The sequence below is a fragment of the Garra rufa genome, chromosome 6 (assembly GCF_049309525.1).
Source record: "Garra rufa chromosome 6, GarRuf1.0, whole genome shotgun sequence".
Classification (NCBI taxonomy): domain Eukaryota; kingdom Metazoa; phylum Chordata; class Actinopteri; order Cypriniformes; family Cyprinidae; genus Garra; species Garra rufa.
Genome location: NC_133366.1, coordinates 32,542,081 through 32,557,700, shown reverse-complemented (window position 1 = coordinate 32,557,700; position 15,620 = coordinate 32,542,081). Strand labels below are relative to the sequence as shown.

General features: G+C 42.3%; 1 protein-coding gene across 1 annotated transcript in view; it reads right to left on the bottom strand.

Moving 5' to 3' along the window:
- The window catches only part of usp53b (ubiquitin specific peptidase 53b), a 40,465-nt gene that overhangs the window by 11,371 nt on the left and 13,474 nt on the right, over positions 1-15,620 (bottom strand). Inside the window, exons 10-12 of the mRNA XM_073841572.1 lie at positions 11,391-11,559; positions 961-1,071; positions 696-821 (exon numbers count right to left, since the gene is read on the bottom strand). Coding sequence (XP_073697673.1) covers positions 696-821; positions 961-1,071; positions 11,391-11,559 — 406 coding nt within the window. The remainder of the gene's footprint in view (positions 1-695; positions 822-960; positions 1,072-11,390; positions 11,560-15,620) is intronic.

Sequence of the window (15,620 nt, the reverse complement as noted above, 5' to 3'; positions counted from 1 at the left end):
TAATATAGTACATCGGGCAGGACATCCAAACGCTAATCTATCATTCATCAACCTAAAATATGGCTTTTCATCTGAAATATGTAAGTAGTAGCAACTTTTCATGGCCGCTGAATTGTAGTGTGCTCACTGCTCACTGCAGTCACTTGCTCTTAAAATACTCCGTCATTTTTGGTCATACAGATAAAAGAAATACTTCTTTCATATCTGCAAAGTTTTCTACATTTATTTGTGTGCAATCACTATAACAACGAAACGTTGCGCTTTTATAAAATAATTAAAGCAAACAGGATGCGCTTTCTGGGGTCTCGGTCTCTGAGAACTTGAACACAAAACTTCAAAATTCCGTGTATTCTTGTCTTATTGACTATATCTATAGAGAGTGAAATGTGTACTTTTAAATGAACTACTTCAAATACAAAACAAATATTCTCAGATTATGTAATCCATATGAAATTTGCATACAGGCGCATCACTACTGTGGAGAGTCAGTGTCGCCGACTTTATCTCTTAAGCCGAAACTTATTTTCATCCAGGAAGTTTCCCATCCTGAACAAAAAATGACCGCTTAAAATTGTATCCAGTTTTAACCGGATTGGCACAAACTACCCAACATTGGGTTACACTAACCCAGCGCTGGGTAGGTACAGTATGTGTGGGGGTTCATTATTTGTATTGACAGTAGCTGCGTTACATACCTTTGTGTTGAAGAGAGTCTGATCTTCGGTAGCTTCTTTCACTTTCTCTTCTCTGTCCTCCTCCTCGGTGAGGAAAATCTCTGGAAGACTCTCGGAACCTGCTGGGACTTTCTGGAAGCACTTTAACTGGGACATTGAAAATGAGAAATGTGTGACTTTCGTCATATTAATATCTTTCTAATGCAGTTTTGTATTTATTTATTTAACCATTTAATGAAAGCATAAAATATTGTGTGGACATGAACAACTAATAACGATGACTTACACCGATTGGCTGAAGACTGCATTGTTTTGTGGGATCCCTGATTTGTTCGTTGGGAACCAGCACTCACATCTCTCACACTGTCCAGTTTCTTAGAGCCTGACAGCTGAGTATCTGCCAAAGACAAAGAGAGACAGAGAAAAACAAGGGTTAAGCAACATTCAATCAGACTTTATATATTCTAAATTTGCATTAATATTTAGTGTCTACATGCCAGTACTTTGCAATGCTGTGAACTAAAACTATGAAAAAAATGGTAAATTAAATAAAACTGAAATAAAATATAAATATTAGATATTAAAACTGGACTGTTGACTGGTATAATCTTGCAAGTAACAACAACATTCATTAATACCACATGATGCAAGGGACATAAAACATGCACTGTAAAAAGTTTTCACCAGTTTCAACTTAAAAAATTAAGTTAAGCAGCTGCCTTAAAATGTTAAGTTAAATCAACTTAAACGTACAAGCAATTTTAACTAATTTTATTGTCGTGAGTTGAAATGACTTGTAGTTTTAAGTTGCTTTAACTTAAAATTTTAAGACAGCTGCTAAACTTAAGTTTTTAGGTTGAAACTGGGGAAAACTTTTTACAGTGTGATTATTACCATAATGCACTACATTTTAATATCTATCTGCTGTAGACCAACCTATTTTAATGTATATTCAGAGAAGACTTTTATAAATTGATTCTGTGTCTCATCCAGTGCACATTGAGCTAAGTAATCAAATAAGACAGTGAAATCTGTAACTTAACAAACAGCTTTGAGTAGAGGCATCTCTGCTGTGTCTGCCAACTTATGCTGGGAGAGAGAGGGGACAAACTTGCTTATTATGTGCTTATATAGGACACGCAGTGAGCCGCCCCAGATGTTTGCGGAGGGAAAAAACAAGCTCATGGATTACCGCATTCCCCACAGATGAAGAGCAAAGTGGATCTGCCACTGTACAGTACATATAAATATTGTATAATAAATCAAACAAGTAGGGAATAATAATACAGTTAAACTAAAACCTTCAAAACAAAACAATAGAAAATTCACTGGAGTTAAATCGACATCAATCATAACATAATCCAACTTGAAGAGAAAGACAGACTAAAAACTTAAAAAAAAATGTAATAAAAAATTGACCGTTAAATACTTATTATGCAACCTTGACCTGACTGCATAACAATGTTGAAAAAAGACTAAAGACAGCAAAAAATGTGGTTTATCTGACCACCGATGCATTTTATCCTTAATCATAAAACTAATATTAACTAATCAACATATGAAACATGACCTTGAGAACACAGCATACCAATAATAATAATACAATGATAATAAAATGAATACTTTCTTTTACTTACTTACTTATTTTGATTACTTGCTTACTTAGTTTTATTTCTAGGGATAGTGAGGTGAGGAAAGTATGGAGAGAAAAGTACAAATGGGATCATGAGCATCGAAGCTCTACATGTAGGAACATGTGCATGTTTCTGACACCTCTTTACAATTTGTAGTGAAGATATTTTTAAAACAGTAAGAAAGTAAGAATTTTATCATCAAATGAAAAATAGATGGTTGTCTTTCATAGCACTGTCTAAAAGTCTTTGTTAAACAAACAGACAAAAAACGGCTCAAATTTTAATGACCAATTTCATTGATGTTCACTTTTTCACTACAGAAAAAAAGATTACTTTCAAAGCCAAACTTCAATAGGGTAATGTTGTCATCAAGCCCAGCATTTAAAGCCAGCAAAAACTTTGATTAAATCATGGCCGTGTGAGCTGTCACTACCGAGAAAGCATCTGTGTTCTGTTCAGCAGAAGTGTTGCCAGCTCAGTCTAAAGTACAGAGCTCAGCAGAGACTACAGGAACAAGCTGGCACAGATCCCACATTAAACATCCTTCCAAAAGCACCAGAGGAACAAATCCTGGAAACACATTAAGACCTTTCAGTCTACAAAAGACTGAGCAACTACCAAGAAAACTCACAAGGGTCCAGCAAAGGAGGAAAATTATCGAGTGTACAAACTGCTGCACAATAGTTACCTATGTACAATGCTGCTCTATGCTGGATTGCACTGTTGCCAGCTACTGACACAAATAGTATCAAATCAATGAAGCTTATAGACAAGAAATACAAGCACTACTTACAGATATTCATGGAAAAATAAGAATGCTTTCCCATTCCAATAGGACTCTGTAAATATGACAGCCTGGGGAGAATATCCATTTAGTATATGAGTCAGCGTACAGCAAGAATGGAAGACAGAATAGAGGGAAAATTCAGTAGAGGGGACAAGAGAATAACAGTGCAATGCAGAGGCCAGAGAGAAAGGATTAGGAGAGAAGGAAAGAGAGAGAGAGATAAAGTGAAAGGCAGAGGGAGAAAGTGCGCGTGGGTGATAATCCCTGTCCTCTGAGAGTTCAGAAACCCACACATAAATCAACTCATCCACCCAGCAAATGCTTGCCGCAAAACTGGGATTTGTGCTCGAGGTTACAAATAGTATATTGTAACGGACAAAAATGCAATTTACATAACTCTCAGAGCCCATTGAAACTTGGTCTATACCTAATTTCCATACAAAAGATCATTCATAATAATAATACATTTTAAAATGTACTAATAAAGTTTCATATTGTTTCATATATTTTTCTTGGATACAACATCTTAGTGATTTAAGAGAAAAATACTTGGTTTATTTTTTTATTCTGTTTTTGGAATACAAACACTGCTGACGGGATGCTGGGTTCAACTGATAAAAATTTTAATAAATAATAATCAGTAGATTAGGCGCCATATTTACTAACAGTTTGTGCCAGCGCAAACCATCTTTTAGTGTTAAAGTAGTACTGTCGGGATTACTAAAGATGTGCAGTGAAGAATTAGCACTAAAAAGGTGTGGACATTTGTCTGCCTGACCTTATTGAATATGCATTTATAAGAGTTTCCCTTTCAGACACAAAATTTATGGGAAGAGAGTATTAAAATGAATAAAACGCAACGCGATTTACTAATGTTTCCAAATGTCAAATCAGTGGTATTTGCACCATTATTAAACGTTCAAAAAAAAAGAGCAGTCATATGGGTTTTCAAAAAACATATTTTTTGCAGTTTGTAACGTCGCTATCTTTCAATGTAAACAGTTAGCAAAGTTGTTAATCAAAATGCACGATAAATAAAGATATTGTCTCTTAAAACAAAGAGTCGACTCTGAGCCGCCTCATATTTTCAGTTCCCTTCCGGGAACTCCAGCTACGTCAAGCGCTATGGGGAACACCATTGGCGAACCACGCTCTGAATATCGTGTGTATAACCAATCCGAAGGAGGGCGTGACGTCACAGGCAGGGTGACGTAAGCGACCAGAAAGTATAAAAGCACGTGCGACGGAGCCAGCATCAGCTTTCTGTCATTTCAGCGAAGCGCTCTGTGTGTTGTTTGTCTGATTATCACTCCTTTTTTGTGCAAGTTAGCACGCCTTTTATTTGAGTGATAATGTCTGTTAGGGGCAAAAAAGATAAAGTGAGCGAGGGCGAATCACACTTCAAGCGGTGTGTTCCTCCCTGCCAGTGCTACATTACTGGCGGGGATACACACAGCTTGTGTGTGGTTTGCCTGGGAGCGGAGCATGCTGAGTCGGCTTTCGAGGGAGCCGGCTGCCGCCATTGCGATCTGCTTCCTGTTCGCGTACTTCGCTCCCGGAAGGTTCTTTTTGAGAAAGGAGCCTTCTCCAGCGTTTCCCCGCGGTGCTGGCCCCGCTTCCGCTGAGGCGGAGCGGCAGCTGCATTCGTGGGGTTCGCAGTTAGATCTGTTGGAGGGCATGGAGACGGGTGAACCCCTATCTCCTACCTCACCCGACAGATCGGCAGCCCTCTTACTGGGTGCAGAAGCCCGCCCTGCGGAAACGTCCACCCGGGACGAGGGCTCGATGCTCCTCCTGTCTTCCTCTGAGGAGGTTGATGTGGAGAGTATCGCTGATGAACCGCTCACTAACGAAAGCCAAACGCCCCAGTATGAGGAGCTCTTGGAGGTGGTTACTCATGCGGTCGCCAAACTCAAGATCGACTGGCCCGCCAAGAAACATCATGAGCTACAGAAAAGCAGGTTAGATGAACGCTTTCTGCGGACAAAACAACCACCTCCAAGACGGAGCCTGCCTTTCTTCCCCGATCTCCACACTGAGGTGTCGAGATCGTGGGGAAAGCCGTTCTCGTCCCGTTTGTTCGTCCCCGCCTCCGATTACTATGGCAATGTGGGAGGGCTTGAAGAGAACGGCTATAAGATGATGAAGGCTCTTTGAAGGCTCCGTCCTTGCCCTCCAAGCTGCTGCGCACATCTGCAGCGCTGGTGGGCAAGGCGTACACGGACGCAGGTCAGGCTGGTGCTTGTCTGCACACTATGGGCGTACTGCAGGCATACCAGGCAGACCTGCTAAAAGAGCTTAACGGCGGCGAGGAAGTTGACATTTTAGAACTACGTTGTACTGCTGATCTGGCTCTCCGCGCTACTAAGGAGACCGCCCGTGCAGTTGGGCGGTCGATGGCAGCCCTTGTAGCCGTGGAGAGACACCTATGGTTGACCCTGTCGGACATGAAAGAGAAAGACAGGGTCTTCCTCCTGGACGCCCCGCTACAGCCTTCTGGTCTGTTTGGCGATGCAGTTGACTCTGTCGTCAGCAGATACCAGGAGGCTCACAAACAAGCGGCGGCGTTTCAGCGGTACCTCTGCCGTGTACAAGCTCTTCATACCGCGAAATGCAGAAGCAGAGCGCCCCCCCCCCCCCCCCCAAACATCTAGGGGCAGGGATTCGCGACGCTCTGGGTCGGGGGCCTCCAAGACCAGGCCCGACCTGAGGGTCGTCCTCCAGTCAAGGAGGTCTTTGGCCAAAAGACCCTGACGGTTGTGCGTCAGGGTCATTGAGGGTAGCCCCTCCCGGGGACGAGCGGGTCTCATCGCAACACACGGTGCCCGCCTTTCTTCGGGGCCCTCAGGAGATCTGTCAGCCACCCCTGCCAGTGCTACAGGGCGCGGCAGTCTCAAGCGAGCTCACGCCTCACGTTTCTCCGCCCGGCAACGTAGCGGGACTGAGGTGCTCGCCGCCCCTACGGGGGCCTCAATTACAACTAGAGGCCAGCCTCGAGAGGCTGGTTCCCTTAGTAGAATTTGTAGCAGCGTGGAAACTACTGCCAAATGTGTCTACTTGGGTCCTGCATACTGTAGAAAGAGGTTATTACATTCAATTCGGGGCACAACCGCCACCTTCTGAGGGGATTTTTCCCACACTTGTGGGCCCCGAGCAGGCTCTGGTTATGGAGCAGGAAGTAGTCTCTAGGGATGGCTCGATACCACAATTTTGACTTCGGTACGATACTAGGATCTAATACCTTGGTATCGATACCAAATCGATACCATAGGTAAAAAAAAAAAAAAAAAAGAAACAGGCAAATATAGGTGAATTGAAAACTCTATGAACAACTGTGCAAAGAAATTGTTACTGAAAAAAATAATAAAAACTACAATTTTGATTTTAGAAGAAACAAAACTGATGAGATCTAATTAAAATAAAGAAATCTCTTAATATATGTGAACCTGGACCACAAAACCAGTCTTAAGTCGCTGGGGTATATTTGTAGCAATAGCCTAAAATACATTGTATGGGTCAAAATTATAGATTTTTTTTATGCCAAAAATCGTTAGGAAATTAAGTAAAGATCATGTTCCATGAAGATTTTTTGTAAAATTCCTACTATAAATATATCAAAATGTATTTTTTTATTAGTAATATGCATTGTTAAGAACTTAATTTGGAGAACTTTAAAGGTGATTTTCTCAGTATTTTTATTTTTTTTGCACCCTCAGATTCCAGATTTCCAAATAGTTGTATCTCGGCCAAATATTGTCCTATCCTAACAAACCATACATCAATAGAAAGCTTATTTATTCAGCTTTCATATGATATATACACCTCAGTTTTGTAATATGTAACCTTATGACTGGTTTTGTGGTCCAGGGTCATATCTTTTCAGTCTTCATTTTTTTGCTAGCTCCTTTGACCGCTGCAGAGCGCGTTTCATCTGTGTGATCCATTGCCGTTTGTCTGTTATCACGCTTGCCGGTTTTACGCCAGTTTGCGGAACACTGCCGCATAGTGGTGAAAATCGGAACAGCGGATGAAATACCGAACTGAGCAAACTTTTGATATTGTACCGTTTAAAAAAAATAAATACCGGTATTTTCACAGTACCGGTATACCGCACATCCCTAGTAGTCTCTCTTCTGAGGAAGGAGGCCATCGAGGTCCCTCCTCAAGACAGGGAGTCAGGGTTCTACAACCGCTACTTCATTGTTCCCAAGAAGGATGGAGGGCTGCGGCCTATCTTAGATCTCCGCCGTCTGAACCGCTCAGTCAAGAGATTGAAGTTCAAAATGCTCACAGTCGGTCAAGTCGTGTCGCATATCAGGTCCAAGGACTGGTTCATCACGATAGACTTGAAAGACTCTTACTTTCACATCTCCATCCTTCCCCAACACAGGAAGTTCCTGAGGTTCGCTTTCAGGGGCAAAGCTTACCAATATCGGGTGCTTCCCTTCGGCCTAGCCCTCTCACCCCGAACATTTACAAAGTGTGTGGATGCTGCTCTGGCTCCTCTGAGACTCCAGGGCATCCGCATTCTGAACTTTATCAATGACTGGCTGATTTTGGCCCAGATAGAACAGTTAGCGGTCCAACATCGAGATGTTATTCTCGCTCACATGAAGAATTTGGGGTTGAGACTGAATGCCAAGAAAAGTGTGCTATCTCCATTACAGAGAACCACTTATCTAGGTGTAGTGTGGGATTCGACCACGATGCAGGCACGAATGTCACCCGCTCGGATCGAGTCGATTCTCATGGCAGTCAGAGGAATCAAGCTAGGCCAGCTACTCACTGTGAAACAGTTTCAAGTACTTTTGGGTCTGATGGCAGCAGCTTCCAATGTGATACCTCTTGGACTACTGCACATGAGGCCCCTACAGTGGTGGCTCAAAACCAGGAGTTTTTCCCCGAGGGGAAATCTGTTCCGCACAATCAAGGTCACGCGGCGCTGCTTACGTGCCTTAGACATGTGGAAGAAACCCTGGTTCCTTTCCCAGGGCCCAGTGCTGGGAGCTCCTTGCTGCCGCGTAACGCTAGCGACAGACACATCCCTCACTGGTTGGGGGGCGGTCATGAGTGGCCACTCAGCCCGCGGTCTGTGGACAGGCCGCCATCTCCTTTGGCACATCAACTGCCTGGAGATGCTGGCCGTGTTTCGAGCTTTAAAACACTTCCTCCCAGACCTACGGAACCGTCATGTGCTCATACGCACCGACAGCACCCCCAAGGGGGTCTGTGTTCACGGCCGCTGTTCAAACTGGCGTACCAGATCCTCTTGTGGTGCCAGGGGAAAATACGCTCACTAAGAGCAGTTTACATTCCTGGCCATCTCAATGTGGAAGCAGACATCCTGTTGAGACAGGGGCCGAGGCCCGGGGAATGGATGCTTCACCCCGAGGTGGTGAAGCAGTTTTGGAGTATTTTTGATCGAGCCCAGGTGGACCTCTTTGCGACTCAGACGACATCGCAATGTCCCCTCTGGTACTCTCTGACTCATCCAGCTCCTCTGGGGCTGGATGCTATGGTACAGACGTGGCCGAGGCTTCGTCTGTACGCCTTTCCCCCGATTGCTCTGCTCCCGGGAGTTCTAGAAAGAGTGCGCCGGACGGGGTCTGACTACTCTTGGTAGCCCCGTTCTGGCCAGGTCGAACGTGGTTCTCAGACCTGATCTCCCTCCTAGACGGCACTCCTTGGGAAATCCCGATCAGAAGGGACCTTCTCTCTCAAGCAGGCGGCTCCATTCTGCATCCCCGCCCAGAAATGTGGAAGCTATGGGTGTGGCCCCTAAGAGGGCACAGCTCATAGCTTCGGGTCTCTCAACTGAGGTTGTTGAGACCATCCTTCATTCTAGAGCTCCCTCTACAAGGAAACTTTATGCCCTGAAGTGGAAACTTTTTTCCTCCTGGTGTAGAGACCGCCAGTTAGACCCAGTCAACTGCCCGATTGGTACAGTTCTGGAGTTCCTGCAGACCCGCTTCTCTACAGGGCTAACTCATTCCACCCTTAAGGTTTATGCGGTGGCACTCTCGGCCTACCACACACCTATTGGGGGACTGACTGTGGGTAAAGACCCCTTGGTGATTCATTTCCTCCGCGGTGCACTGAGGTTGAGACCTCGGGTACGCCCCCGGGTACCTACCTGGGACCTCGCTGTGGGGCTTAAAGCTCTCTGTAGGCCACCCTTTGAGCTATAGAGGAAGTCTCTGATCGCATGCTCACGATCAAGACCGCTCTGCTACTTGCTCTCTCTTCTTTAAAAAGAGTTGGTGACCTTCAGGCCTTGTCAGTGGCCCCTTCTTATTTAGACTTTGCGCCCGGTCTGGACACATACGTCCACAGAGCTGCCCAGTGGCGTAAGACGGAGCAACTTTTTGTCTGTTATGGCCCCCCTAAGAGGGGGTGTCCTGCTTCTAAACCAACTATCAGTAGATGGATCGTAGATGCCATTTCTACTGCCTACGAGTCCTCTGGCCTCCCGTCACCCCTGGGGGTTAAGGCTCACTCTACCCGAGGCATGGCTGCCTCGAAGGCCCTTTTGGCAGGTGTCCCGATTCAAGACATCTGCAACGCTGCGGGATGGTCCACACCTCTCACCTTCGTCAGGTTTTACGACCTTGACCTCAGGGCTACTCCTGGTTCTTCTGTCCTCTCATCCTAACCTAGACAGAGACAATTTTTCCCTCTTGTTCTGGCAGTTTCCCCAGACAGAGGTGTATTACAGCTCTTGTCCTGGCATTTTCCCCAGGCAGAGACCTTACTTTCGTGTCCTGGCTTGTTCACCAGGTTCATCCTTTTTCGCCCCTTGTTCTGGCTGTTCCCAGACAGGGACTTGGAATTCTGGAGGCGTGGGTATATTCGTTCCCCAGAGCGCTTGACGTTCCCAGAACGGAACTACCCAGGTTATATATGTAACCCAGGTTCCCTGAGAGAATGAAAACTGCGTCAAGGGCCACAATTCCAGCGTCCCTGGAGCGCTTGCTGTATTCCTAGAAAGCTGACGCCGGCTTTTATACTTCCTGGTCGCTTACGTCACCCTGCCTGTGACGTCACGCCCTCCTTCGGATTGGTTATACACACGATATTCAGAGCGTGGTTCGCCAATGCCGTTCCCCATAGCGCTTGACACAGCTTTCGTTCCCTCAGGGAACCTGGGTTACATACGTAACCTGGGTCGTTCTTCTGCCTGTTACCTATATAATTGCCCTCAAAATACGAACACTTTTACCTGCCCACAAACACTTCTGCTAGTTGGTTTTTACATCATATCAAGAAGATGCTGTGTTCCATGATACCACAGAAAAACAATTAGAACCTTTTGTTGTGTGTTTGTCATTTTACCGAGGACTGCTTCTCTAATCTTGGTGAGTTTATGCAAGATTCACTGAACGCTTGTCCATGAAAGATAAGTCCTTTCCTTCTTTATTTAGACCAACAAGCGTCTCTGAACCACAACCTCTAAGTATGATTAATACGTTGTGTACATTTTTAATTGAGTGCTCAATATAAGGTTTTGGTGCTAATATGTGATGTTTACCTTGTGCAGCTTTAGGTAAACCACAATATTACCACAATAAGTCTTACTGAAATAGTTCTGATAAATCGCTGTGAACCCACTATTTTCTAAGAATGTGTTGATTAATGTAGATTATCGTTGTTCTAATTACTTTGTTTAAGAATAAAGAATGCAGACATATTTTGGTTTACAAATGGTTTTGTTTCATTAGTTAGCCTTGTTAGCAATCAGCTGTGAAGTGTTTACAGTTTAGCAGCTAAACTTTAACTGTGGGCATGATTCACTCGCATTGTGTATGGAAAGACCAATCACAACAGACTTGATTTACAAAATCATTATATTATTAAATGTATGTTCTGAGAAACGCTTAATGTTTTCTGATCTTAGATGCATTTAAACCTGTTGTAGGGGTCTCCAACACAATACTAGGGCATTTTAAATACCATATGACCTTCTCTTTAAAGCAGGTGGTAATTTGCGCTGCTCTTGGTAGATTTCACTGGTCATGAAAATGATCTGGCTGCGTCTGTGTTCTTTAATGTGCGCATTGTCAGTAAATCAGCTATTTTTAGCTGTACAAAATAGCTCAATTTTCTGCTTAATATTTCAATTTGATGTGACATGCCATATTATTTTATTGTATTATCTTAATTCTTTTCGTTATTACCCTATAAAAGCTAATGAACCGGAAGTCTCGCCCATAGGCTTACTTCTAGACTGAAGAATAAGGTGGATAAGAAATTAAAATTTGAAAAAATATCATACACTGTTTAACAAGACAGTTTTACCTGTCCCTTTCCCATTGAGGGGGGAGTTATAACGGGACCACATGGTGGTCTGTCTGGGGGCGTCCTCATTGGACACTGCAGTACCATCCGGGTTGGCATAGAACAAGAGGAGTGGTTGGAAGTGACCCCGAATACATTTAGATGCCACATCTTTCCACTTGGAGCCAATCTAGAAAATACAAAAAATATATCAGTGACACCAAGAGTTCAAATATCTGAGAACATATGATGACATTGCTACAGCAAAGTTTTTAGCAGGTGCATTTGCAAAATGGGAACCAGAGACTCTTAAATCAGAGTCAAATTTAAACATAGATTTAATTATTATTCACGCTGGAACTAATAACATCCGGCTTTACGAGTTGAGAACTCCAAAGGGTAATTTTAATGAGGTGAGTGTGTTAGCAAAGATGATGTCACACACTGTAATCTGCTCTGGCTCTATTCCAAAAGCGTGATGAACAGAGAGGTGTCCAGAGAATACAGTGAAATAGCATTCAAAGATACTGTAATTGAAAGAGTTTGTGATGTAGACTTGGTCTGTTGAAGAGAAAATGACTTCATCCTCTATGGGAAGGTGCCACTGTTAAATTTGGTAAATAATCCTAATAGTATGAGTATCTGACTCACTGGGGCTCAGGCCAGAAAGCAGACAGGCTTAAGCAACCGTCTGCTAGCTACCTTGACACAGCACATAAATCACATCACGCAGAGACTGTGTTTGCTCTAACTCTTAACTAAGCTCTGCACTTAGCTTACTCAGTCTGCACCTCATTATCAGTCTGTCTAATTACAATTACTAAAAATAGATTCACTAACAAACGTCTACACCTGACTCCACTTTTATACTGAGGAAAAGCTACCTAACTTAGTACAGTATTACAGCCATGTATGGTAGACACTGTACTGAACTGAACTAACTACTAAAAGAGGGGCTTGGTGTGGTTTCTAAACCACTTCTCTTTTTTTCCTACTTTAGGACATTGTCTTTATTAAACCACTTAACAGTTATTAATTTATGTATTAAGAAATCCTAATTGTATCCTTGTGAAAGTATTAACTTCATTCCCATTTTGTTGCACTAATTTATAGAACATGCACTTGCAATGTCTTTAACCAAGAAAGTACTAAGTAATATAAGGTAACTACAATGAAGTAAACATCTCTAAATACCTCTCTTCTATGGGGGGAAGATCATTCAGTATAGTAAGTGATAACTAAAATCTGAATCTCAATTGACCCTTTGCAGGGAGTTTGATTGGTGGGCGATATGACCATTCATAATGCCAAATCCACCATCTTGTCGGACAAATAAATCAGACAGGAGAGTAGATTGGTTTAACTTTGGTGGACTTAAACTTGAAAAATGGTGTGTACTGAAATTTTTCCGTGGTTGAAATAAAATACCTTCTGATGTTTATTAATGTTTATTTTGTGCTTTAACTAGTAAATATGAAAAGATGATCAGTTCATGTGCTGCTAGAGTGCTACAGTGATCTGTCACAACACAATAAAGAACAACAAAACAGTATTTATTGTTTGAATTTCTTAAAAAATGACAAATTTGAAAGCTGACACTTTGTTTCATACCAAAAGCAACCTGCTCTGTCTTGTCTGTCTGCGTTGTCTGTCTTCTTTGCTGTATGCTGTATAAAATGTATTTTTCACTGCGTGAGAACATGATGTGTGGCATGAGAGCAGCATGGCTTGTTGTCGGACACAGCAACATTAAATAAGTGAGTCGGGTCTTTGTGAAGGGTCAACTGTAAAGTGACCTTGAGCTATAGAAAGGCTCTATATAAAGACATTCTTCTTTTACTTTCTGCATTTTGCCTTTCCCTTTAGTAATTAGTCATTCAACTCCAAAAAAGTCTATACAATAATAAATATAACTGTGACAATAAATATATATAATTAAAAGTCATAGTTGTAATTGTTGTAATAGTTTAAATAGCCCTTGTTGGAGAAGACCACTTGTATGAAGCCAAAGTGCTGGAATAATCTGTTGGATAATTTGTAGTTCTGGCAAGATTACATTATATTCCAAATACCTTATATAGTGGTACTATAATTACCAAAGTGACTGACTGTAAAATTATGAAAGGTCGAAGACAAAAATAGTGGAATCTCATGGATCAACCCTTATAGTGTTTGAACCTACAATCTTTCATTTAGCATTTAAGATTCAACACATTAATAAGGCCCAATCCCAATTCTATTTTCTACCCCTTCGCCTACCCCTCGCCCCTTCCCCTTGTCCCTTGAAACAAAGTGTAAAGGGGAAGGGCTAAAATATTTCCCCTAAGGAATGGGACACCACTACAACACTGTTATACGTCATCATAGGTTGTCATCATAGGTTGTCGCTAGTTCCTAATGTTACGTCAGAGGACATGCGCAGATGTTTATCACTCATTCCAAGATGTCAAAATGTTGTCATGTTTCAAAAAGTACAAATGTACGGTGTACGCACCGTTCATTCACATGTGGCCGTAAGCAAAACAAACAACGCGTTATCACATGCGCGGCAAATTGCTAATCAGTGTAGTGGTGCCTGGAGAAGTATACAGTATATGCTTCATTTGTGAATTTCGTTTTCAACTTTCTATTTGAACGCGTTCGTTTTCTGGATCCTTGGACTAAAATGTTTACAGGGGTTCACTTGTTTAAGAAATTTCTGATCGTAAAAATCAGCTTCTTTTTATTTGTAAGGTATCGTTTTTATTATTATGTACTGATTTAAATTACTGGTGCGGTAGACGTATCGGGCGCAGGTGCATTCATCAAATACATTTCAAAGCAAGCCGGCTCCACGGTCCTGACTGCATCATCACTGCCTTTATTGGGTGTTTTTAGCGAATATTTACATTTATTCACATGACTGGATGTGGTGGACTGCCATGATTTTGGCGAATGCCGGACACTACTGAATAATGCGCATCAGAGGGGACCTGCGTACACCCTCCACTACACCACCGTTGCAAATTGCCGTGCCACTGGTCTTTCATGTTTCTAACATGCAGTCAAGTGTATATGACATAAAAATATATTTTGTAATATCGTGCAATCAGTGCTATCTGCTAGCAAACTTTAGCGATTTTTTTGCAAACGTTTATTTACAAAACAACACCATAAACACAAACACAAGATTGAAGGTAATATACATATAATGAAACATTATCATCAAAATCCTTATTAAAGGCAAAAATTACTTATATTTACGAGTCTGCTTGCTCGAGTGAGCAGCCATGTTGGAAATTTCTCTTAGCCCTTCGTTTGAAGTGAGGTCCTGAAAAATCTTCGTTTGGAGGGCTATCTGGCCCTTCCCCTTACCCCTACCCCTCCAACCAAAAGAGAAATGAGACACCCCTACCCCTTCACGTGAACGCGCCAAACGGAGGGGTAGGGCTAAGTGTAGGGGTAAGGGGTAGAATTGGGATTGAGCCTAAAAAAGGATCATGAACTGCCATTGAAAACTGTTTTTTGTTTTTTTGTACTGTTCTCTGAGGTCCACTTATAATGTTATCAAGATTTTTACATTTTAAAAAATTGTAATTTAAAAGTAATGGGCTGTTTTCTGTCCTGTTTTTAACCCCCCTATGCAGAACCCTACATTTGAATGGCATGACGGATTGTAGACATAAAATAGAGAAATAAATGCCCACTGCTATGATTGGCCAACAGTGTACATTCATTCCTCATAGATGGACGCAACTGTGATTTAGGTTTAAAATACATAAATAGCTCAGTACGTATCACATGATCTATAAGAAGAGACAAAGCAACAGTGACCAAGTAATGGAACTTTTACACTGTCGGATCCAATATAAGCGGCACAGTATTGTCTTTTAGTTTCAATCTTTTAGAAAATCCCGCCTTGAATTATGTTGCTCTGGTTACTCCCATAACTTTGGTTCCCTGAGATATGGGAACAAGCACTGCGTCGCTGACGCTATGGGTAATTGTAAACTAATCCTCTGTAAAATAAAGAAAACAAAGGACAGAGATCTTACTGACGCAGTCTAGAACAAGCATTAAAAATAAAGTTCATCCACTGTTGGAAGTTGGAATCAGACGGAAAGCAATGCAAAGCCTTTTTTTCCCACAAATTGGCACTGCAGAGCATTCATTTTTATCTTTGGCTTCTGCATAGACCTATCTGCGTAGATCTATCTAACTATTACATCATACATAGGAACATTCTAAAATCTGTCGTTTTGGCAGACTGCC